The sequence below is a fragment of the Sminthopsis crassicaudata genome, chromosome 5 (assembly GCF_048593235.1).
Source record: "Sminthopsis crassicaudata isolate SCR6 chromosome 5, ASM4859323v1, whole genome shotgun sequence".
Taxonomy (NCBI): Eukaryota; Metazoa; Chordata; class Mammalia; order Dasyuromorphia; family Dasyuridae; genus Sminthopsis; species Sminthopsis crassicaudata.
The window spans coordinates 145560568-145588002 of record NC_133621.1 but is presented as its reverse complement, the minus strand read 5'-3'; the positions used below and the strand labels follow the sequence as shown (position 1 = coordinate 145588002).

At 32.4% G+C, this 27435-nt stretch overlaps 1 protein-coding gene across 1 annotated transcript in view; it reads right to left on the bottom strand.

Moving 5' to 3' along the window:
• Positions 1 to 27435, bottom strand: part of RELN (reelin) — a 526398-nt gene that overhangs the window by 424000 nt on the left and 74963 nt on the right. The window contains exon 2 of the mRNA XM_074268428.1: positions 15496 to 15606. Coding sequence (XP_074124529.1) covers positions 15496 to 15606 — 111 coding nt within the window. The remainder of the gene's footprint in view (positions 1 to 15495; positions 15607 to 27435) is intronic.

The window sequence follows — 27435 nt, the reverse complement described above, 5'->3', positions numbered from 1 at the left end:
TACCATTTAATCAGTAACAGACTTCTGTAGAGATGCAATAAGCAGCCTTAAGGGTATGCTATTTCTGAGGTATTTCCATAAAAACAAAGCATAAGGAAATAAACAAACAAACAAACAAAACACTTCAAGTTCTTTAAAGGAAACAAAGCTTTTTATTTCTAAATTAGATCCACAGTCAGAAATAAAGATCAAAATACAAATACATAAAAGAAAAGTGCATTTTTATTCATACTAGGGTTATCAGAGACCAAAAGAACCTTCTTTCCTGAGGATGGAATGAAAGATCCCAAGAAAAAAAGAAAAAAATATAATATATAAGTATAATATACAACATGTACATTTGACATTGTATTTACATATTACAATGCTATATGCATAAATATAAATATGTATATATACACACATATATATGTATGTTACATATATGAAACACATATATACACTCATAAATATATGTATATATGGCGAGAGGGAGGAAAGGAAGGTGAAAAGGGAGACAAAGAGTGAGGGGGGGGGACAGAGACAAATTTTAATCACTTCACAATTTTTTGTTAAGTGTTGGAATCCCAAAAAAACTTGGTTTCCATAGCTAAATGGAATTTACTAATTCACATTAGGGGGCAAAAGCTAATGGCAATATTCCCTTGGGGAATGCCACACACCAGATCCAGGTCCATACTCTTTGTAAACCTACATATGTAACTTCAGGCAAGCAATTTAACCTAAACTTGGACCTTAGTTTCTTTATCTATAAAAGAAGTAGGCTGGATTGTATCTGGAGTTCTTATTATGGACCCCCACTGGGGAAGCTAATGAATCTCTTTTCAGTTTAAATGCATAAAGTAAAATATACATGATTGCAAAGGAAATCAATTATAATGAATATCCACATGCACACATATAAGAACACATGAATATGTTCCAAAGATACCACTTTTCTTTCCACAATTTTGTGTTGAAACTGCTGCTATTGACTTTTACATTTTGTTTAATAGAAATAGGGTTGCCTCTTGAATTAAGAAGTACACACACACTCTCTCTGTCAGACCTTATGTTGATTAGATGATTCCAAAGGTTCTGACTTTTTGTTTCACTTTTCTTTGTATCCCTTTGGCTTATAGCACAGTGCCTGGAATGTAACAATCATTAATAAATGTATGTTGACTTTCCACTTCCACCATTCTCTAATACTTTCATTTTAGTGCTCCATCTAGTATTATAAAAGGCACTGGTAAGGTCTATTATAAGTGCAGTGGTCAGGGTTGGGAGGTGGAGGGGTATTCACATTTCTTCATTTGCTGATGTCAGTGGGGGTACCAAAGAGGTTGAAAAACCAGAGACAGCTAACAGTATGTCTTACTCTTAAAGCAACAAATTGTCTCCTTTAAACAGAGTATAGTAATTCTACAATATTTTTGCCAGCTCTCCAATAGTTACGCTTCCTATTTTAAATGTGATGCTTACGGCAATGACTGTGCAGGGATTTTCCCTGAATTAAGCTCCTCAAAATAACACAATTGACTAGAAATAGTCATGCAGTTTTGACCCTAGAGAACATGTAGGAAGATAAATGGAAAGCTGTGGTGGGAAAGAGAACAAGGAGGAGTATAGTGCAGCATTAACTTTTACAAGAATATTAACAGATTTCGGTATTCTGTTTTCAAAGAATGCAACTCCCACATTTACAAGTCTCTTTTCATTCAGATATTCAAAGGTCTGAAAACAGTAATTTAGTTGTGTTCTCTTGCCTCATGAGGCAACTCTGACATCTATTATTAAACTAAATCCAAAAATCAGTAGCAGCAACTTACACACATATACTTTCCCATCTTTATTTTTTAAATATGTTAATTAATTTTGAATGTAAAAAAAAAACAGCTTCAAGAGCATTTAATGACTTTACATATAATGATTTTAAACCCTTTTAAATTTAGCTATTGCTCTTTCCTGACTACTGCAAGTAAAAGAGATGCCAACTTTATCCAATAATATTTATAAATCATTCATCATGTGTATCAACTATATAAACCTATATTTCTTTATCTGGCAACCATAAAAGAACCAAAAATCTCAGGGAAAACCCATACCACAGGTGAAATGACTTCTAGGTTTAAGTCAACCTTTGATGTTCTCTTTCTTAAGCACATACTTCTATCCTGCATCTTGTCACACTGGACTACCTGGCATACTTTGAAAATGTCACATTCCTAGAAAACAGGATTTCTTATCAGCAGAGACCCACCATTCCTAAGCTTTTTTTAAATTCACATATACAGAGGAAAAGTATTCTTGATTCCAATTACATCTAGTGAAGGATAAGCCTTCATTAACAGGAAATGCCTAACCACAATTCACCTAAAACTCTTAGCACTTATGAAGATTCAACCCAATCCCTTTAGCTAGGTCAGAATTATCCAGTCAAAGCTCTGAAGCTTCCATCAAGCTTAATCCCTGTTTGGTACGACATTGTTCCTACCAGATATTGCTCAGCCTTTCACAGAAATAACTTTTATCATGAGCCTGACAATTACATACTTTTTTTCATGTATAATTAACAAATCAGAAAATATTTATTAAGCTTCTAATGTGTTCGAGGAATTTTGCTGGCTTCTCAGACTATAAAAACAAAGAATGAAATGATCCCTACTCACAATGAGCTTATATTCTAACAAGAAAATCAAAAAGCACATGTTAAACTATAGAGAAAATAAAACAAATATACATATTTGCATATATATGTACACAAAGTAAATATATCTGTATAATACATATAACAAAATAGATATGTACTATATAGCATATGTCTAACATAGTTATAGTTATTCATACATACACAAAGCAATAAAATCCAAAACACTAGTATAAGGACAAATTGGGAGGGTACTAGCAATTTGGGGTCGGGGAGGGATTTAGGAAAGATTTTATACATAAAATGGTATCTGAGATGCATCTGAAGCTAGAACACAGGGACTCTACAAGGCAGACCTAAGGAGAAAATGTATTTCAACCATGCAAGATCACTACTGAAAAAACATAATAAAGGAACAGAAGAGCCATTCTGGCTGGATCACAGATGATGGGAAAAGGCGCTTAATAATGTCCAGTGAGGCTAGAAAGGCAGGTAATGATCAGGTTATTAAATCTTTGAAATCTAAATGAAGAAGCTTCTTTTACTTATTTTTTTTAATTCTAGAGACAATAGGAGGACAATTGGAGTTAGTTGGGTAAGGAAGTTACATGATCAGATCTACTTAAGGAAAATTACTCAGAAGAAATGTGATTTAGTAAAAAACAAAATAAAACCTACAAGATTTGTAATCAGTAGATCTAAATTCAAATCTTGCTTCTCTTACTTCTTATTTGTTTGACTTTGGACAAATCTTTTCTCAGAGTCCCATATCTGTAATAGAAAATAGTAATGATACCTCACAGGGCTATTGGGAATTAAGTGAATTGTAAGCTTTAAAATCTTAAATAGGTATGGGATTGATCTACGTAAAGCACTTTGCAACCCTTAAAATGAAATCTAAATTTTAGCTTCTTGTTGTTCAGTCACATCCAACTCTCCATACTACATTGTGGGATTTTCTCAGTAAAGATAATGGAATGATTTGCCATCTCCTCCTCCTCTAGCTCATTTTACACATGAGAAAATTGAGGGAAATAGGGTTAAATGCTTGCTCAGGTTCACTCAGCTAGTCTTTAAGGCCATATTTGAATTAAGAAAGCTGAGTCTTCATGATTCTAAACCTAGTATTCTATTCACTATGCCACCTAACTGTACATGCAGTTTAGCTACCATTAACCATTCATTGCATTAACTAATCCAAGATTTTTCCCTCTAGGTTTGGAAAAACCTGAACAAAAACTTGACAGGTTGAAAAGATGTTGATGAGTTGTCATCTGTCTAGATAAGATTCTAGACCTGTTGAAACTGAAGCATAGTATAAGCTTTCCATGTTATATTTTCAAGTCATAACAATGCTGATGAGAGCTACTATAGATATGTATGCATGTGTATGTATGATATGTATAGTGTTTTGTAGTTAGCAAAGTCTTTTATTTATATTATAATAACCCCTTTGAGGCAGAGCTATTATTATCTTCATTTTAGATGAAAACTGAAGACATTTTATAGAACTTCTACTAAGAGAAGTCAGAGGATTTGTCAAGGAAGAGCCACACAATTAATTAGAATTTAGGGTGAAATTCAAGTTCAGGTCTTCTTACAATAGCCAGGTAGAGTAAGAGACACGAAAAAGCAGGTTTCCTTCCCTAACACTTCTCAGCCTGATGCTGTATATGCTTCTAATGCCTCTCCTTGCTTTATTCTTTGCTTTTTTCCCCCCACCTCAGGATTTTCTAAATGCTACATTCCTAACCCCACAAATGTTGGGACCTTTCCAGGGAAATGAGAAAGAGAAAAAAGAATGGCTTGAGAGATCTAGCAGACCTGGAAAAGGATGACAGTGTCTATAGCTATATCAGCCAGCTAGGTCACGCTGATTCCCATGAAGCCAGATCCAGGCTTCTGGGGATAAAGCCTCCAAGGATACCAGGAAGATAAACAATAACATACATAATATCATGAGAGAATAAGAGTGGAGGTGGAGCCTGGCAGATGTTCCCAATGGAATCTCTAATTCCTGAAAACCACAGACTATTTGGACTACTGGGTAATTGTCCAAATACCTCCTGTGGTAATAATTCAACCCTAGGGTTTCAACAGTTCATTGCCATTTGAATGAGTTATTTATTTGTAGGAGTAACTTTATTTTGTCAAAAGAGAGGGAGAAGAAAAAGGAAAAGCAAAGGTGATAGAACACAATTACTATGGAAGTTCCCCTTTCAAGCTGAACCTGATATGGCATAGAATAAGTATATAAGGATAAACTCCTTTGGCCTCCAGATATTCTGGATTTATTGATGAATAGATACATGGATCTTGTGACTTTATATTTCTTTTTTTTCCTCTATTTCCAATCTGTATAATACTAATTGGTTATCTATCTCTTATGCACAGAAAGTTTTCCCTTCTCACATTTGCTAGCTGCCTCCTTTGGTTTCCTTCCAAATACACCTCAAACCCCACCTTCTGCAGAAGGCTTTTCTTAGGCCCTTTCACCTTCCCCTGCCCCTTTGCCCCACCCTACCCTGCCTCAGACAAGTACCTTTCCCTCTATTTTGTACAAGTATCTTTTACATACACAATTATTTGCATATTGGCTCTTCCAATAGGATGTGAACTTCTTGAAGCCAGAAGTATTTTGTTTCCCTTTCTTTTTAACCCCTTTTCCCCAATTCAGTGCCTGGAACCTAGCAGTAACTTAATGATGACTTGTTGACTGCCTCTTTTTAAAAACCAGAGTATTGTACTAGGACTAAAATTTCTAAAACTGTGTTGCAACCTCATTTGAGGTTATATAACTGATGTGGGGGTTGGAAAAATTTAGCAACAATAAAAGTTATCAAATATTCTTCCAGATTTCATTTTTTAAGTTAAAAAAGCACATCCATCTCATTAGTATGCATTTTCATCTTCAATAAATAGTAAAATTATATATATATATGTATATATATATATATATATATATATATATATATCAAAGAATTGTTTTAAATTCTTTATGATTTATTATCAGCAAATATTTCAATTTTGTATCTACTTTATATATTTATGTACTCAGAGTTATATAAAAATTCCTCAGGGGAAAAGGGGTCATGAGTCGAAAAAGTTTAAGAAGTCTCAAGTAGGGCTAAGGAGAGATGGGGCCAATACACAGGTAGAGGTAGCTCTAGATAGTACGGTTGGTAGAGTGCAGGACCTGAAGTCAGGAAGATTCATCTTCCTGAGTTCAGATCTGGCCTGAGATACTTCTAAGCAGTGTGATCCTAAGCAAGTCATTCAACCCTGTTTGCCTCAGTAAAATAAGTGGCAAATTATGCAGTGTATTAACAAAGAGGACCCCAAATAGGTCATAAAGAATTGGATTCAACAACAGCTATACCAGCTTAAGTAGTTTAACTTCTCTGGGACTCAATTTTCCTATCAGTAAAATGAAGGTGGATTAAATGAGAAATTCCTTCCATCTCCAAAATTCTATTATTTAATGAGATTGTTTTATTTAATTTGTGATTTGTCTTTCCTTGTGCCCTGCCAAAAATATCCTCTTTCTACCAATTTTTTTTTTCCTGAGGCAGGGGTGACTTGCCCAGGGTCACACAGCTAGGAAGTGTTAAGTGTCTGAACTCGGGTCCTCCTGAATTCAAGGCTGGTGCTCTATCCACTGTGCCACCTAGCTGCCCCGCCCTTTCTACCCTTTTAAAAATTTCTACTCCTCTTTGAAGAACCAGCTCTTGCTCTCATCCTTCCTGCAACTTTCTCTGACCACATTATCCTACAATGACCCCACCTAACTTTGAACTCTCATGCTTTTTATGGTCTGTTTACTGAAATCATCTGACCTCATCATACATTTATTGCTTTTGTTAGCTTATAATTTATAGTATATTAAAGTTGGCCTTGAATTCCCAAAAATATTATTAGTTTCTAGACAATAATATATCTCTAGGTTCTTCTACCTCTGGGTTTTTTTTTCAGCTTTACTAATACTTCCAAGGATCCTACCACTATATTAAATAGTTCATGAGATTTTGGAGCATTGGACAAAACACTTTTATCTAAAGTCAAGGGCTGAAAATAGATTTGGGTTTTATTTAATGGTATATGGCTATATCTTGATTGATTCCACAATTATCTAATCAGATGTATTCTCCTTAGCCTTGGTTAAATACATTTGATTAGATAATTGTGGAACCAATCAAGATTGCTTTAAACTAAAAATGAAAAAGATAACTGTTCAAGAAAATAATCATCATTATGAAAAAGAATGGGTTTGTTTAGAATAATTCAACACAGACTAACTTCTTTTCTCTTTCTGATCCATTTTACCCAACTAGATTAGAAGAATGCTAGCAACATATTATGCTTCAATACCTCAAACGTCATATATTGCTACTGCAAGGCACCATATACTTGAATTTAAATAAGTCATTTAACAAACATTTATAAAACCATTGTAGAAAAAAAGTAGAAAGATATGGATTGGATGGAGAATGCAAATATAAATCTAATTCCATGTAGTATACTAGGAATACCTTCTTGGATCTAATCAAATCAGTATTTTTATCAATATCTTGAATGAAGACATTGGTGGAAGGCACATAAAGATAGGAAAGATAGGTAATTTTTTAAATTATAGAATCAAGAACTTGAAAGATTTTGATGTTATAATAATGATGGAAGCTTAATATGATGGAAGCTGTGTATTCTGCTGGATCAGTGGATCTCACTGTTCTTTACAGTAGTGTGCATTTCAACCTTATGTTCTCATTTAAATCCTCCACAATGTTTCCACCTGTTATCTTGGAAGCCTTCCTTTAGATTTCTTGATGTCATGCAATTACCAATAAAGCACCCAAATTGCTCACTAATCATCTCTTGCTCTTAATATATGACCAACCCACCTCTTTTTATGTCATCTCTAATGATATTCTTTCTTTTTCATTATAATTTTTACTGATTATATACTTTTCTATTAAAACCAATGGGGTGTGTTGATCCCCATTGAAAAAAATTAATATCAAAAAATATAAAGTGCTGCATTTGGGTTTTTCTAAATTCAATTACACAAGCATAGGCTGATAAACATTAATGTTTGTTATTATCTAAGATAACTGATATGAGGCACTTAGCTAGATTAGAAAACAAATTGTCTAAAAATTTTGAATCTATTAAACCATTGCCAGCTAAATATGAGACAACAAACTAAAAGTTAATACAAAGTTAGGCTGTAATTACAGTTTCAAGAACTAGAGAGTTGCCCAGGGTCACACAGCTAGGAAGTGTTAAGTGTCTGAGACCACATTTGAACTCGGGTCCTCCTGAATTCAGGGCTGGTACTCTATCCACTGCACCACCTAGCTGCCCCTTAGAACTAGGGAGTTTTAACATGACAGTACTCCATTTCGATCACGTTACATCTAAAGTATTGGGTACAGTTACAAGTATCATAACTGAGCAAGGATACTAGCCCCCAACCAAAAAAGGGCTAGCAGGATTTCAAGAGGATTTTATTTGATGTCATGCAACATCCTTGAAGGATCCAAGGAGGTTCAGTCTAGATAAAGGAAGACTTAGAGGGAATATGATAACAGTCCAAGTATTTATAAGTCTATCAGGTACAAGGGGGATTAGGTTTATTGCAATTTGCCACAAAATAGCAGCAAAAGATGCCAGGTGCAAAGATGTAAACTTTTATATCAATATAACTGAAAACCCCCTAACAATCAGAGAGGTAATATTGTTAAGTAATTCACAGCAATCAGAGAGATCTACTAATCATTCTCCAGAAATTAGTGAATTTCTCATTACTGAAAATATTCAAATATAGACAGATGATTTTTAAAGAAAGCTATAAAAGAGATTATTGTTCAGGATGCCCTCAGTCATTCCACATGAACTCTGAAGCCCCTCTGAAATCTGAGATTTTATGACTATCTTATATTTTTATCCTTCTTTGTCTTTATATATATATTGAACTCTACATGTTTGTTGCAATGTCATAAACATTTTAATTGAAAATTCTATGATCTCTTCAAGAGATTTTAGTTGGCAGTTAAGAAACATGCCTTAATCTTCTGTCAAGGGTATAAATAGAAGTTCTTTTATAAAGAGCTCTATGAACTAATATGAAGTGAGCAGGAGAATAATTTACATAATGGCATTATAAAGAAAAACAACTTTGAATGATTTGAGAACACTGATCCATGTAGTGATACACTCTGATTCCAGAGGACAAAAGAAAAAGCACAATACCCATCACCCTGACAAAGTGGGGATGAACTTAAAGTGAATAATGAAGCATATGTTTTTACACATAGCGAAAGTGGGAATTTGTTTTGCTGGATTATGCATGTTTATTTTGATGATTTTTTTCTTTTACTGTTCATTTGGAAAAAGGAGTAGGAAAACAGAGATCACAAATGCTTCAAAAATATTTAAAAACAAGTTTTCCTTTAAGTTAATATTAACCTACATTATTAGAATGGCTCTGGTTCGGTTCTCTCTCTCTCTCTCTCAATAAGGAGATATTATATAACATGGAATGAGCATTAATTTGTATTTACAGAACCTAGGTTCAAATCTGTATATCATACTATTCTTTTCCAGGCAAAGTTTTATCTTCTACTAGAATGCTTTTTTACGTAAGATTCATATATAATAGATATTTATTGAATGAATAATTGAGTTTAGAGTAAAATAACAACTTTTGGCAAATGTATTATAAACAGCAAACAATTTTTTCAGTAAGTCCTGGTCCTTCTGAGACCCTGGATTCTCAAAAGTTATGCCAGTAGAGTGAAAGCTCAGGACCATCAATTTAGAAAGGCTCTAATTATGAACTGGCTTCCAAAGACAAAAGAAACTAAATTTGAAAAGTCACATTACTAAAAGTAAGTTACATTTTTACTAAATCTATTTTGGCCACAAATACTCATGAAACAATCTATCAAAGAATGAGTTGTTGCATTTGTATCTGTAGAAGTAGCAATATATTAAAAAGTGAATATAGCAGTTTCATTAACTGGTGAATAGTTTATATATTTCTGTTAACTAAAATGATTTGTTCAAACTGAAGTTTCTTCAGTTTATTACAATAATTTGCTGTGAGTAGGAGAATATTTGTTTGAATTTTACATATGAAATTAATAGATACATTTCTTATTAGAGATTCAGAAAAATCAATATTTTAGCATTATGAATGTTCCCTACAAATCACATGATTTCATTTAAGCTAATAAGTATTTTATCACAACATTATAGATATTAGTACAATTGTTTAGCCATATATGTGTATATATGTACATATAAATACAACACATATACATATATATTTATGAAAATTTGAAATAAATAGGTATATCGCCATATTCAGATATTATGCTTCAAACTTGAATACTAGCTAATATCCTTGTAGCAAATCCATGAATTTTAGTTCTATTCAATCTTCTACATTTAAAGATTAATCATTTGTTAGCCTATTAAAGTGTTTGTTCCTTGAATGCACATGTTAATAGAGGAAAATTTTGAATTTACTAAAGCCCCCACTGTGAAATTCAAGCATGGGTAACATAAGTAATAGTTGAATCTGAACAATTTTCACTTATTTATACTTCAATGCTTGAAGAATCTTTGATTACACTGATGATGGGGATTTGCTCCACTGAGACAGACTTTCAACACTGTCTTTGCCCTACCTTACTCCATGCCTTTCGTGAACATTCAGCAGTTTCAGCCTCAGGAGGCCACTTGCTACTAGGAAGCCATTCCAGATTTCCCTAATCTGGTACTTGAAGCACATGATGGCAGCCAACTGCTTCATATTCAAAGCCTTTCTAGTTTGAGGAGACCTGCCAGTCATTTGTAGTCTTTATCTACTAATGATCACTCATAACTTAATGAAAAATTAGTATTCCTTAAAACTTATATGATTACTTTTCTAAAGAAACATGTATGCAGACATCAATTAAAGCAAAATTTCCCCTCTAGAGACATTAAGGACTTAGAGTCAGCACTCCCAGATTCAAATCCTTTCTTGAACACCTTCAACTTGTAAGATCTGGCACAAGTCACTTAAATTGTCCAAGCTTCTATTTCCACATCTATAATAAGGAGAGGGACTTGTAAGTAATATCTGAAGTCGCTTCAAGCTTCAGATCTATGAATTAATGAATTAATAAATTAGAATCATCTGCATGAAACATATATAATGCACTTTAACTTAAAGTATTATTACATATTTTAAATTAAAGCATACATATCTTTCAAATAACAAACTATCCCCTGAAAAAATTCATATAGTTTTATATATTATTATATTTAAACAAAATTCCAATGAGACAAAGATTTTTCATGACTAAATTGCCACTCAAAGGCAAAGATGGAATGTAAAAATGGGCAAGCTATAATTAAACATCAGACCTCTCCAGGGTTTCATGTTTTCAAATTCACATTGACAAGTAAAATGAAGTATTCCAAACTCTATATTCCTGGCCCCCAGGCATCCTTTGCATATCTATTGTTTTCATTTAATTCTGGCCATTGGGTATGGCCATGGTCATTCATGCATTTTAAATAATCTTGTTTTGTTTGTTTTTTTTTTTTCATAAAAATACTGAAATAATTACACATAAAATAATACATGAAGGATAATCACAATTCTTATTTTGTTTATATGTATAGTTTATGGTCATGGTGCTCATTCTGGAACTTTAAGGAATTTTTTAAAATTAATTTTTATAATTATAACATTTTCTTTGACAGTACATATTCATAGGTATTTTTTTACAACATTATCCGTTGTACTCCCCCCTTCTGTTCCAAATTTTTTCCCTCCTTCCCTCCACCCCCTCCCCTAGATGGCAGGCATTCCCATACATATTAAATATTTTATTTTAAATATTTTATAGTATATCCTAGGAACTTTAAGGAATTAATGCAATGAGACCAATGCTAGAGAAGCCATACAAAAATTTTCATAAATAAAATCACCTATTCAGATGGAATTAAATGCTTTACTTAGCCCTCATTTATCAGAGCTAGTTAAACATAGCATATGCTATTTACCACTAGAACATGTTGGAAAAATGCCAAGAACCCTCTGTTTGCTTAACACTCCATTGAAAAGTCAAAGCCTCACAGTAAATTAAATATTCAAGGCATCTTCCATTCAATAGGCTAGGCATGCCTCATGATCTCAGCATAATCTTCATTACCCATAACCTCTTAAGAGAAGGAAGATATAACAACTGTTACCTGGTTTATACAATGTTATGCTGATTGTGACAAACATATTGTAAAGGTGATGATATGCTTTATTTTGCACACAAAAAAAAAAATCCCCCCTCTCTAGCCCCTTCTTCTGTCTCTTTGTCTCTACCCCCTTTTCCTTCCCATCTTTTACCATAAAAATACTTCTCTGGTGGCTATTGATCATAAAGAGAAAATTAAATGTAGATCCCAAATAAATAATTTGATTAATATTTAAAAGTAATGCAAACATTTATGTTGAAAACTTCACTTAGGTTTCTTATTTTAAAAGATTTTAAATGGAAATGGAAAGGAAAAAATTAAACGAATGGTATATCTCCCTGACATGTAGTGACACAAAAGGAAAAAAAAAATCAATCATTTTCTTTTATTAGAGGTGGAAAACTACTAAAGCAGGACTGACTTAGTTAATGTGTTGCTCAATGTTTTGGTTGTGGTTTTTTTCTTCTCTTTTATTCTTTGTTCCAGTCTTTAGTTTTTATTTAATCTTAGTTCTCTAGTAATTGAAAAAGGAAAAAGTTATAATTTAGAATTAAGGTGATAGAAAACAAAAGATATTGATAATTTTAAAAATAGTTTTGGAGAAAATAAATAATCCTGACAATATTCAGCCATATTATAATTCTAAAGTTTTCCTTTTGTGCTTTTTTCAGTTACATGTATATATAAAGTTGTAAAAAATCATAGGAGAGAAGGATTAGACTATTATCAGATCTTAGTATAAAGAAATCTTTATGTCTGTCAAAAATTATCTATAGCAAAGGTGTAAATACAAAATTATAAATGGAAATTCACATACTAAGTATTAGGGAGATGTACTTATTGATGCCCAGATGAAGCATGCTAATACTAAAATACTACCCAAGTACAAAGTTATAAATAGAAATCTAATCACTAAATGTTAGGAAGATGTACCTATTGACGCCCAGATGAACCATATCAGTACTAAAGTACTATCAACTAACTACACTATCATCACAGTAAATTCTGAATTAATGTTTGCTCAATTGAAATGATTTTAATTAATGCATTTATTCTTCAAGGGGGTCCTAAAACTTATGTTTGAGGCAATTTCCCATGCATGTAATTATCAGTACTCTACAAAATTGCTGATCTATAAATATAGTTGGTTTTGAATGATTCTTATTTCATATAGTAGTCTCAAATATGATAAAGAGCACTTATAATTTATAAGTTATGGATGTTATAGTTATCCATATTCCTATTCAAGTCCTGTCAGTGATACTGTGTGGACATGGGAAAATATCAAAGTACCTGAGACTCAAATTAAGAAGCATGATATCCTTAGACTGATTGTATAATTTGTGTAATAACATAGATAAAACTACTGCTATCCTTTTATGGCAAACCAAGAGTCTTTATAATGTATATCTGAACAAAAGTAAGCAAATACGCATAGAGATATTTGAGGAAAATGAGAAAATAACATGTAGTAACTAACTTCGATTGTTGTTATGAGAAAATAACTTTGCAAACTATAAAACTATGTAAATATGAGTTATTCTTATTTTTCAGATTCAACAGAGCTGTAGCAAATAGCAAAACTTTTTTTTTTGTCTCTAGCTCCTCACTCAGCACTGCAGCCAGATGCTAATTCCATGTTAATTTCATTTAGGAATTTTCTTCCTTATAGGAAATATAATCCCTTATAATGAGTTAGAGTCCCCACAAGTTATTAAAATTATCTTGCTTAACTTACCTTGCTTGCTTGTCTTCATCTTCATCTTCATCTTCTCTAGGTCTCCTTATAGTGGACTGTTTGTCTTAATTTTTGACCCTTCACTTAGTTTATTCCTTTAGTATCTATGTTTTCCTGGGGTCCTCTATCTGCTTGGCTTCTGAAACTATCATTGATCTTGACATATGTGAAAATTCTGACTCAAGCTCACCAAACTGGTTTTAACTCTTGCCTTGCTCTTAATCCCATTTTGCCAAGTTGCCTGACAGTAACAATGTGAATCCAAACAAAAAACCTCATTGCATAAATCATCCTGATACAACTTACTTCTTTTTTCTAAAAGGCAATTCTGACAATAAATAACACAAACAAAAATAATACTTTAATGAGTTTGGCTATATAAATGGGTCACTATTTATCAAGGAAACATCTAACTTAAAAAAAAAAAAGGAAAAGTTAATCATGACATAAAAGGTCAGATGGCCACAAATGTTTCACTGGCATCCATAAAAATCAAAATGTCTTAACTAAAAGCATATAGAATACATTCTCCTATGTTGGGTTTATGAGGAAACATAAAGGAATCATATAGGATGAAACGACATGTAAATCACTACTGAAGGAGGTAAGATCCTCAGTAATTAGATCACAGATCCCTTAATAACACTTTAAGTTTTATAAAGCGTTTTATAAATATTATATCATTTTATCCTCATATTATCATAAGTATCCCTTTATAGATAAAGAAAGTGAAGCAGGCAACCAGTAAGAGGTTTGCTGATGGTCATACAACTATTAAATAAAGGTCAGGAAGATGAATCTATTGACTGCACCACTGAGCTGTTTCAAAAATATGAAATCTAAAGGCCTATAATGTGCTATCTAAATGTAAACTATTACATATATAATAAAACAATCTATTTCCCTTGAAATGTAAATTTACTAATAATTTATGGAGATATTAATTCACTTTTATTCTTTCTACTGTACTAAAATATATTTGGCTTGGAATATTTAAGATAGAATAGAGAATGAAGATATTTTTGCATCTTGTTGCCTCGGTGACTAGAGACTAATTAATAATAAAATGGGATGGTCTTTTGACTTCATCTAATAGATTAGCTGTCCTTATAATTTAAAATTAATGACTTTCTAGTTATATTTTCAATATGAAGTTGAATCTATAAAAATATCAATTGAGTGAAGTAGTTTTATTAAGTTTTGCAAAATGGTTTTTTGCACCTCTCTTTCCCATTAGTATTGTTACTTTATTGAGATGTAAATAGTGATACTTTTTGTACAGATTATTAAAATATCAAAACCAAAATATGCAGAACTGAAAAACAGAGTCATATCTACAGTTCCCAGGTATATCTTAGCTGTCTTTGTCACTATCTCCAAGAGTGTGCTTGTCAAAAAAATATTCTGGCACATATGATTGAGGGTCTCTATTTTGTGCATGTTCGTTTTTGAGTTCACCAGTTGTTTGATGGACTTTATTCTTCATCTAGGTCAAATTTAAAGGGCCAATTTTCACATATCAAATATTTGATGATATTTTTTAAAAGTTTATAAGATTGTTTCCTGACTGATGCATGAAAATCAAGATGAATTTCAGCAACTTAAGTGAGAGAATATGAAATATCTGCAAGCAGGTCCTAGAACAAAGTATAATAGCTCTACTGAACAAATATTAGATAATACCAATTGCTTTCATTCTCCTACCCTTCCCCCCAAACCTTATACTCCTCTGTGACTTTAATTTTTTTTAATTAAATAAGTCATATTAGAATACTTCCTGGAAAGGAATGTGAAATGGTTCTTAAATAGATTTTTAAAACAATGACAACCAGCTCAAGAAAACATACATATTGGATGGTTTCTTGGACCAAATTAAACTTACCAAATCCAAAAGCATTAGCACCTCCAATGCTTTGTGAAGCCTGGACACTAGTAGATGTGTACAGTCCTGTAACCAGTAAGCCATCAAAGAAGGTACTTGTGGAAATAGTCACTGAAACATAAAACAAAAGTAAATAAATAAATGCCAGTCATCAAAATATTTAATTATATATCTATTATAAAATACTAAGTATTTTTTAACATAACATTTATCACTTGTTCAATAATAATTCTCTACTATGTCCAGCAGTGACAGCAATATTGCCCCTAATGAGAGGAGAGAATGAATTCTTAGGTCAAGAGACCCTTTTAAAAAAAGGCCAAACTCCAAAATTTATGATGTTTTGTTCTATGTTTAGGCAACCAGTTCTGTCTTTTTCCATTCACAAACAAACTTAATCTCTGGGTGAAAAAACAAACTGAAAACAATATAGTATTAAAGAGAAAAAATTTCCTCCTCTGAGACACAATTTCTTTTTTTTTTTTTTTAATTTTTTTTATTATATATATATATATTTTATAATATTATCCCTTGTATTCATTTTTCCAAATTACCCCCCCTCCCTTATTCCCTCCCCCCGACGACAGGCAATACCATACATTTTACATGTGTTACAATATAGTCTAAGTACAATACATGTGTGTGAATATCATTTTCTTGTTGCACAATAAACATTAGAATCCGAAGGTACATGCAACCTGGGCAGACAGATATTAGTGCTAACAATTTACATTCCCCTCCCAGTGTTTCTTCTCTGGGTGTATCTACCTCTGTCCATCATTGATCAACTGGAAGTGAGTTGGATCTTCTTTATGTTGAAGATTTCCACTTCCATCAGAATACATCCTCATACAGTATTGTTGTTGAAGTGTATAGTGATCTTCTGGTTCTGCTCATTTCACTCAGCATCAGTTGATTTAAGTCTCTCCAACCCTCTCTGTATTCCTCCTGCTGGTCATTTCTTACTGAGCAATAATATTCCATAACTTTCATATACCACAATTTACCCAACCATTCTCCAACTGATGGACATCCATTCATCTTCCAGTTTCTAGCTACAACAAAAAGAGCTGCCACAAACATTTTGGCACATATATGTCTCTGAGACACAATTTCAAAAGCATCACTGGAGATGTGGCATTGTAATGATTATATTTTTTTAAAAGCACCCCAAACTGTGAGAAACAATACTTCACTGGCACAAGGAAAGGTAGCAATATGCTCTGACTTTCTTTATGTGAGTCTACATTTTGTAGCAGTGTTTCCTGACTCTTTTCAACAAAAGGCAGACTAATTTGGATGAAGATACTGAGGCCTTTTCCTCTTGTGAGCAAAGAAAGATTAACACATTACTTATAATGTCTTTAAATGATTTCTGATATATATTGCCTGTAGTATGTGCCTCACTAATGGAAAGTTCATTACCAAGAATTTATGATACTATGGTCATGAAATGGAGCTAATTAAATTCATTCTTTATGCATATTTTGTTACCTAAAATGTCTTTTTACTTACTATTGCAGAAAAATAATTAAAACAGACTTTCTCTATGAAATCACAATGTTTTCTACTCCATTAACCTTTAAATTTTGCCCCTTATGATGAAAAGTGAAAGATACCATGGTACATAAAATGAATAAAAGGTTCTAATATTTATTTAGCAGTATATAGTATGGAACTATCATTATTTTTGGTATTAATAATAAAAAAATCTATGGATGAAGGTGTCATACTTGCACCTTGGATGGGACCTTATAAATTGAACTCCAGGATACCCAGTGAGTCTATCAGAGCAGTAAGAAATATCCATATTGGTAACTATCCAGATAAACAGAGATGCCAGTAGCCTAATATGACATGGTATATTCAAATCAAGGAGGAAAAATAACAGCATATCCAATATAAGGAGCACCAGAGCTCCTAAGTTTATATTTTAATTCCACTATTTATTAGCTTTATGATCCTAAAAAAGCTGATTCATTTCTCAAAGCCTCAATTTACTCATTAGCAAAATGGGAATAATGATTCTGGAAGCACCATACTACATAGGGCTATTGTTTAAAAAACTTTATAACTACAAACTACCATATAAATATTCACTATTCTGGCCTCTCTATACCATTGGACAGTCATCTCCCCTTTCTTCCTTTCTGAATATTTTCCCCACTAGATATTGAAGATATTGTTCTGTCATGATTCTCTTCACATCTCTCTGATTCATCTTTCTCAGCTATCTTTTGGGGATTATCATCTATGTCTCAACCCCTAACAGATGTACATCATGGTACAACAGAAAGATTCAGGGATTTTGAGCCATTGTATGTGGATTTGAATGCTAGTGCTTGTGTAAACTTGGACAAGGATATTGAATGAAATATCATGATATTAATTTATCTACTACTATTTTTATTTATTAACCTGGGTGACATTTATACCTTGTTCTTTCTTAAATACATACTCTATAAAAATCCAGCTGTGAACAATTTAGTCTTTTGTGAGGAAAGGATGAATATTACAAAGGGCCATCGTGAATTTAGGATAGATCCTTCTGATCACCAACCTTCCTTATACATCTTATACATAAGCATGTAATAAGCTCATATGGAGCAAAGCAAAATATCCAATGCAATTGTGCATCCTCATCAAGGCTATGGGAAGCTTCCCAAAGTCTTAAGTATACATATTTTTTCCTGGCTACAGTTCTTAATCCCAGTCCATCACTGTATGTCTACTCATAACATGATAGGCCATGACAGTTTTAATTCCTAATTCCTCCTTCCTTCTCCCCCACCTCTCCCTCTGTCTTCCACTATCTCTCTCTGTGTCTCTCTCTCCACTTCCCCCTCCTTCTCCTTGCTTAAAATGCAGCAGTATATAATACAAGGTTAATTAGACTCATTAGCTATATGACCATAAACAATCTCAAAGTCCCAGCCATATCTTACAAATTACTTATCTCAAGTGATAGAGCTTCCACTAATAATGAAATAATAGGTCTGCATCATTATCATCACCACCACTCCCACTACTACTATAATCATCATCATGTTGTTCAAGGAAACAAAAATTATGCAGGGAGTTACTTACTGAACACCTAGACAGACATGATCAGGTGGAAAGAATTGTACATCAGAAACTCATTATCCTTCATAAACTAACAAACCAAAAATCATAGTACAAATATATACTCCAAGCTATTTTGAGAATTCACCAAATGAGCTACACCGAAAGAAGTAGAGTATTATAACAAATAAAACAGTTGCCTACAACTGTCTGTTATAACATTGATCCTTAAAAATTTAGAAGTGTTAATAATTGCTGTGATATCATATTATTAACCACATGCAATAGAAATCTTTCAAAATATATATTTATTGAGTGAAGGAAGTGAAAATCATATGGAAACAGCACAAGGTATTTAACAAGGAATGAGTCTATAAGAGATGGATTTATATCCTAATACTTTCATTCAATTATAAAGAGATACTATTTTACCCACATGTATAATCTATTTACATCGACTGTAAAAGAATAATACTAAAAGACTGATTTCTCCCAAGTCTGTTTCAACTTGTGCTCCACCAAAAAAAAAGATGGGAACAAGAAAATTATAATAAATAAATAAAATAAAAATAAAAAATAATAAACTTAATTACTAGTAATTAATAGTAAACTTAATTATACCAATCAATATAGGTCTTTATCAATAGAGTTGTTTTGAGAAAAGTGCTTCGAAAATCTTAAACCATTATATAAATATGATAATAATGCTCATATATTTACCTCTTTCTTCAAAGAGATATTTTTAACTTTCACAGGATTATAGATTTACAGAATCTTGGAATTAGAAGGGGCATTAAATGTTATTTAGCGTACTCCATTTCTGAATAATAATAATTCCTTTTATAGTATTCCTGTCACATTACTATCTTTGGATAAGTAGATGTTAACTGTTAAAATCTAAACATCAGTTCACTTTAAATTTTGAAACAAATTAAGTTTATTATATTCTCATTACTGAAATATTATCATTAAAGTTTGGTCATTATAAATATTTAAAGTGTTTATGCAACCCTTCGCTTTCTTTTTCTCAATAATATTTTGTTTTCTTTAATACATGTAAAGATGATTTTCAACATTCATTTTTGTAAGATTTTGAATTCCAAAATTTTTCTCACTCCTTCCCTTACCTTTCCCCCTTTCCTCAAGACAGAAAGCAATCTGATATAGATTATACATGTGTAATCATTTTAAACATATCTTCACAGTAGTCATGTTGTGAAAGAAAAATCAGAACAAAACAATCATAACAAGAAATAAAAAGCAAACCATTAAAAAATGGAAAATAGTATGCTTCAATTTGCATTCATTCTCCAGCATTCTCTCTCTGGATGTGGATGGCATTTTCCATCCCAAGTCTATTAAAACTGTCATGGATTACTCTTGCTGAGAAGAACTAAGTCTGTCATAGTTGATCATCAAAAAATCTTGCTATTAGTAAATACAATGCCCTCCTGTTTCTTCTCACTTAATTTAGCATCACTTTCACCTCTCCCTTAAGCTAGTCCTTCATAAAATTTAACAGCCAAATATCACTGGCTAATGTTAATTTTAAACAGCTAGTTTTAACATAAGAATGAATTTAGCATTAACCTTATCATCTATATTCAAAAGGTTGTTATTATACCTGAGAGGAGAGAAGGAAATTAATTATGCCAAATGGAGAAAACTGAAAAAGAAGTAATCTATTAGCACTACAATGTTATTGCTGATTGATTATTTCAAGTAAGATCCCAAGGAATATGGCTAAAAGAACAGAGGGGAAAGATGACTTATATAGAGGATGATTGCTGATATTTAAAGAAAGTTTTAGGATAAATGAAAGTATCACTTTTCTCCCAGATAAGGTAGTTAGCACATGTAATTTTCCCAAATGTTTATATGAAGTAATGCATGTTAGATATAAAAACACATTTTCAGGAGGATAGAAAATAGCCCAAAAAATTTGTAATATAATAGTTAAATAAGTAAATGTGATTAAGTCAGGATATAAGGGCAGAAACTTTGGAAATGAGAGCCAGGATATATATAATCATCCTACAGTTTCAATTGCCAGAACCCTGGACAGCTCCCTAGTAGCACAGCTATTGTTTAAAAGATCTTTTTTTTTTTTCCCCCTTAATATGGCAGCAGGTCTGCCTATGTGTTTCTATTCTCAGGTAAAAACTACCTAGTGTTTAAAAATTCTTTGCTCTGTGATTATAGGTTCTAACCTTCTTAGGGAAAAAGCTCATTTTCATTTACCCAGGATCCTTTTATATCTATGTCAGATGGGAAGGAGCATGTTTTTTGATATAAGAAACTCTCAGAGGATAATATTTTCCCTGGGTTTCTGGCAGTATTAGGGCCTAGCACAGGGAAAGGATTCCTCAGAGATTAGGAGGTGTTCACATTTTCCTTGACATCCTTCAAACTCCAAGTTAGATGTTTCAGTTTAAACAGAATCAAGTTCATGCCCCTGCCACACTTAGCATGACACGTGTGTGTGTATATATGTATATATATATATGTATATATATATATATATATATATATACATATATATATATATGCTTGTTTGTATGTTTGTTACAAGTCAAATGGGGATCTGCTAAAAAAATGATTCTTACAAAAATTTAGAGAAACAAATATTAAACATTGTTTAATACTCACTAGGTCTAGAGGATGGAGAATGGAGCTGACTCCTCTCAGATATTTCATTTTAAGAGGGCATCTGGAGTAGTCATCTCTTCATTTTTTTTAACCTATATTCACTTCTTTAGACTTCATCATGCCTCTAGATTGGGTACCCTTACCGCCTTCATCTCTCCCTGACTTTTCAACTTCTTTTTTACATGTCTTTCCTCCATTATATTTTGAGATCCTTGAGGCCAGGGAAATTTTTTGCCTTTCATCATATCTTCAGCACTTAGCATAATAGCTAGCACACAGTTGGTACTTAATATAACATTTACTAAATATTATCGCTATAAACATCTTTATCTAAATTCATCTGCATTCTTAAGGAGGATAAGCAAAGCAATAAAATTTACTAGAAGACAAGTTATTTAGACTAAAATTTAACTAAAATCTATAATAAGAGCCTAAATGTATCCAGAATTAAGCTAAGTGCTATGATGTATAATCATATATATTTTCCCTAGGATGAACCTTAGAAATCATCTAATTTAACACTCTAATTTTGAATATGGGACCAGACAAATTATATGATGTTATAAACATAATACATTGCAAACCTGAAAGTTCCATGTGTGCCAACACTTAACAATGTTATAAAGGGAAGTAGAGATCAGAACTGCCAAGGCTGTAGATCGGAAATTCATGCAACCTAAAATCTTGGAAAATACCCTGCTCACTGAGATTTGAGCAACTTAAACAGGTCATAAATAAAAATTGAATTTAGATCTTCCTGACTGTAAGATTTATTCTCTATCTGCAAGATACATGTTACTAGTAGAAATGCAATTTATATCAATTTTGAACTAAATATTTATTGAATTATCATCATCATCATCAAATATCATACAGTAGTGTCAATAACTGCACAAGAGCTTAAGATACTTGCCCTATATTCCTTCTACTATATCATTTTGCCTCATTCACAGATGAAGAAACAACTCTACAGGGATTAAATAACTTTTCCAAAGTCACATAACTAGTTAGTTCCAGTTGTTAGTTAGTTGGGAAAACTAAGATTCATATATTCTGACTCCATGTCCAATTTTTCCATTAGTCTTGCTTTTTATTTGTTTTTTATTAGAAAGACAAAAAGATAGACTTGGTCTCTGTCATTAGAAATATTCTATTCATGTGACATCATAGCTAACTTTCAATGATATGGGCCAAGCTGGTTTGTCTATATGCACATGATTGGAACTGATAGGAATGTATTTTTCCAAATATCAGGTGTCTTCACTGGACTGTGCTTGGGTAGGTTCTATAACCCTAGTAGAAGATTTTCTGATTAAGTGGGGAGGTAGAGAAAAAGCAGAGTACATTTGGAAAGCTATAACCAGATGCAGGGCAAAAAACATTACATGGAAAAGCCAGCAGTTTAGAGATCATAGAACTGAAGATCAAGAGGTAGAAAACAGTCTAGAGAGTAGAAAAAAAATAGAATCACTAGAGCCTAAGCCTGATGGCAAGAATCAATGTATCAAATCAGACCAAGCTGGGTTAAATACCAACACAAGCAAGAGGAGATTAAGCTTGGGAAAAATTCCCTATGTCTGCTGCACTCAGAGTTCTGTGGGCTTACACATGTTTTTAAGCTTAGCCATAAGCAGTCAGCCTGCTTTTAAACTTCCATTGAATTCCTCTTGTCTGGATGCTACAAAATATCAGCATTTTTGCTTCTCAGTCCATATGCACAGCCATTTCTTAATGGCAAATTACAAGTTTCAACATATACAAATTATGAGCTTGCATCAGAGATTTATGTAAAGTCAACTAATATTTAAAGACATAATAATAAATTATTCATGTTAAAAAGGCAGAAACAAGTAATCAAGACTACTATAAATTTTTTTATTCATGCTAAGTTTTTATTACAGTACATCTAAGGAGTTCATTTTTGTATATTTAAGATTTCTCCCATATTTCAGAAAGAAAATTCTCCCAGTTATTAGTTCCACCCCAAATATTTTGGGGGTACATGTTCTATATTTATGTATCTCTGAACATGTCGACTCTACCCAGTAGGATATAAGCTCCTTAGGAATAAAGACAGTCTCATTTTTGTATCTGAATCCCCATTGTCTAATGCAATTCCTGGCCAATAATGAGTGCTTAAAAAACACTTGTTGATGAAATGGCCAATTGATATGGGAGGTGGTCTTGGCCAGGAAGAATGAATAAAATGTCAACAAGCAGAAAATGACAAGAAAGGAAATATAAACTGTGCTTGGGGAGCAAATAATCTAAATTGGTTGTAGTGAGGAGGAATTAGAGAGTAGTAGTGTATAAGAAGGTGTTAAGAGATAGGTAGAGATAAGTATATAGAGAGATTTATCTATAGAAAAATAGATCTATATATATATATATATATACATTTATATGTACATATATGTATGTGTGTATATATGCATATATATGACCTAGATTGCAGAAGATCAGTTAACTTTTATTTGATAAGCAACAGGGATCTATCAAAGGCTTCTGTTCAGTCGAATGACATGATAAAACTTTGCATCTAATTTGGAAACCATATTTAGACAGAAACTGAAATAAGGAGGAGTGGCTGCAATAATCAAGGTGAGAGGTAGCGAGAATTTAGATTAGGGAGTAGCTGTGAAAATAGCAAGCAATGTGAAAATATTGCAAAAATAGAAACAAGTAAATTTATTTGCAGAATAGATGTTAGAAGGAACAAAGAGAGATATTTCAAAGATGACCTTGAGTTTAGAAGCCTGAGTAACTGATAAAATAATGCTGCCATTGACCCAGATAGAAAAGTCATAAAGACAAGCATGTTTAGAAGAAAATATGATACCTTCTATTTTACACATATTAAACTTAAAATTCTAGAGAGCTCCACAGATGGGAAATGTCCAAGAGATAAATAAATCTGGAATTAAAAACAAAGATATAAAGAGAAAAAAAGAATAAAGAAAGAATCTTTGGAGTATTTATAATCAGTTCAGAGTATGAAGATGAGCTACAAAGGAGACAAAGGAGAAAATAGGAATGTGGGAAAAATCACTAAAGTAGCAAGAGAAGTCAAAATGGCAAAAATTATGGTGAGACAGGAGAGGGATAGAACTTGATCAATGGCTTGAAATGCTTAAATGGCATGTGTGTTACAACCACTAGGCAAAACTATCTTTACTATATGGAAATGTGGTTTTTTTGTTTAAGAAATAAGAAGTTGGAATCAAGCAAAAGCAAGGATTTAAAATATAAATATTTGTTAAAAGTTAAAGAAATTTAACATGAATTCTTGAATTCTGCTCTTGTATAGAAAAAAAAAGGATTTTACTTGTGGTGAATTTGTGCAAGTGAAAGCCTTCCTGTGAAAAAGCACATGGAAAAAAATAGGATGTAGCTTTTATATATTGCTGGAAAAGAAAAAGACTGATTTTATGCGGTGTCTTCAGCTGAATCTACCATTATTTTGTTCATAAAGCTGTAAAGCTCTAAAGACATTGGGGGAAAATGGACCTATTTTGTCTTTCAACTTCAGCATGTGTGTTTTCATAAATAATACATATGTCTCTATGCATAGAGTGGTAATTTAATCTTCTTATAAACAAGTCATGTATATACCTTGTGCTATTATCTACTCTAAAAGTTTTTCTATCATTTATTTAAATAGAAAATGGAAAGAATCAAAAGGCTGAACTTAATGCATGTATTTTTTTCAGTGTGTGTGTTAAGTTGGCAATGAGCTTAGTATTGGAAGACTATGAATATAGATTGCCAGGTTGTGACAGCAAACCAGAAACATGATGTAGAGACACAATTGAATTCTTATCAGGGTACAAAGAGAAGAGTAGGCTCTGCCTGGAAATGACTAATTATAAAGCTGGTATTATTCATTTTAGTTTCTATTTAATGTTCACAACAAGGCACTGATAGCATTCTTGGAGGCTGGGGGATAAAGAACACCATAAGATGAAAGTCTAGTGGGAAAAGAATTTAGATGTTTAATGCTTATATTTTGTTTTACAGCTTCTTACTGATGAAAACTATATATGCTATCAAATTGAAATCATTTCAAGGATATGTCTATATTACTTTGTAGAAAAGATCATTAGCATGTATAAAAACACTATAAAATTGAAAACCCTGTATGGCAGTATGACATTACTGTGTTTCTCCAATAATAAAATGTACAAATATATTATATAGACATATAGACACAATGTGTATTTGCATCTGATGACAAATTGGAAATAAAAATATTAGCTCAAATCATTTTTACTATAATAGTGGTCTGATTGTAACAACTTCCCATTGATTGATTTTCAATACAAAACTTGGTCTGAAAGTCATTGGTAGAAATCTAGATTGTCATGGTAAAAAAAACAAACAAATCCTTCCTGTATTTTGCTTGCCTTTTGAATAGAGAATCTTGTCTGCTTTTTGAATAGCAAGTAGTTTAAATAGCCTAAGGAATAAACATATTACTGTGGAAATGAAATAAACTGAATTTATTTACTGCAAAATTTACTCAGAAAAATGTAAGCCTGCCACTGTCACCATTTAGTCAAATTGCCATTAAGCTCCAACTGCCAGAACTGAAGTCCATTAGAATTCACATTTTAAAACCAGGAAAAAAATCATGACCTCTCAACTATTTCTTATTACAAGCACTATTGCTATTACTAGTTGCTCTGTGTAGTTTTCAAATATGAGTTTGAGTGTTTTAGCAATAGCATTCCAGCGGGAAGAAAGATATCATCCAAGTTAAAAAAAATAAAATTAAAAAAAAAAAAAAGACCTGAAGCCAAAAATCATTAAGAAAAAGACATGATGCTTTAAGGTTGATATGAACCCAGGGATTTTAAAACAGAATATGAACAAATGGTGTCTAGTAATTCTTCAATGGAGATTATAGAATCATTCTTCTCTATTTAAGCTGAGCAATGATAAGTAGCCATAGCCAGAAGGACTATGGGGCAGGAAATAGTGGATAGGAAAGCGTAGGCAGATGTGTGTGTGTAAATAGTTTCTACTTTCCACATGGCTGAATATATTGTTAGTCCTCTGGATTCACTAGTAGTTTATTCCACAAGCATTTTTTTCAAATTATTACATGCAGAAGACTACATTTGGCATACTGAAGCCCAAAGGAATTAGAATACAAGCTCCTTAAGAGTAAGGGCTGTTTCATTTTTTTCTCTTTGTTTTTTTCAGTGCCAACCTCACTAGCCAGAACATGTTGTTCAGTTATTTTTCAGTCATATCTGGTTCTTCTTGACCCTATTTGGGATTTTCTTGGCAAAGATACTTAAGTAGTTTGCCATTTCCTTCTCTAGCTCATTTCATGGATAAATAACAACAGGCAAGGTCAACTAGGTGACACAGAAGATAAAGTGTTGGGTTTAGTGTCAGTAAAACTGATCTTCCCGAGTTCAAATATGGCCTCAGAAACTTACTAGCTTTGTGATTCTGGGCACACTTAACCCTATTTGCCTCAGTTCCTCATTTATCATATGAGCTGGAGAAGGAAATGGCAAACCCATCAGTACCCTGACCAAGAAAACTCCAAATGAGGTCACAAAGAGTTGGTGTCCTGAGGATGTATTTGAACTCAAGAGGATATCTTCCTGACTTTACCACCTAGTTGAATTAGCTAATACATAGAAACTGCACACATTATGCTTGCTGTAAGCAAGATAGCTTTCAAAGCATCATATTCAATTTATCATAATTTTTAAAAGTAAACTGTACATAATAGATTTAGGGTTTTGCTTAAGATGCTTTTTATTTTATTTTCTAATTTGTATGAGGAAATTATTAGGGTTGGTATCAAGCAAATTCAGAACATAAAAAGGAAATTTTAAAAATCTGTTGCATTTCATTCCTATTAGTAGTAGTGAGAAAATACAGGTATAGAATATCACATGTACTGTTAGACAAAGATTTTTTGAAGGTAAACTCTTCCTAAGCATTTTTTGCTTGTTACAAAGAAGGGTTGGGGTAGGTAATGGCTCTTTTTCAGGAAAAGACTAAACTGGTAAGTAGGCATAAAAATATCAGTTAAAAATAAATGCCTTTTTAGTGAATACAAGAATTGGAAAATCCAGGTAACTTTTGCCTCCATAGACTTTATCTATATTTATCAATATTTCTCTTCAGTGGTCTGAGTCTCACTCTTTTCTTCAATGAGACATGGCCTGCCAGAAAATGAGAAAATAGTGCAGAGTAATGTGGTTC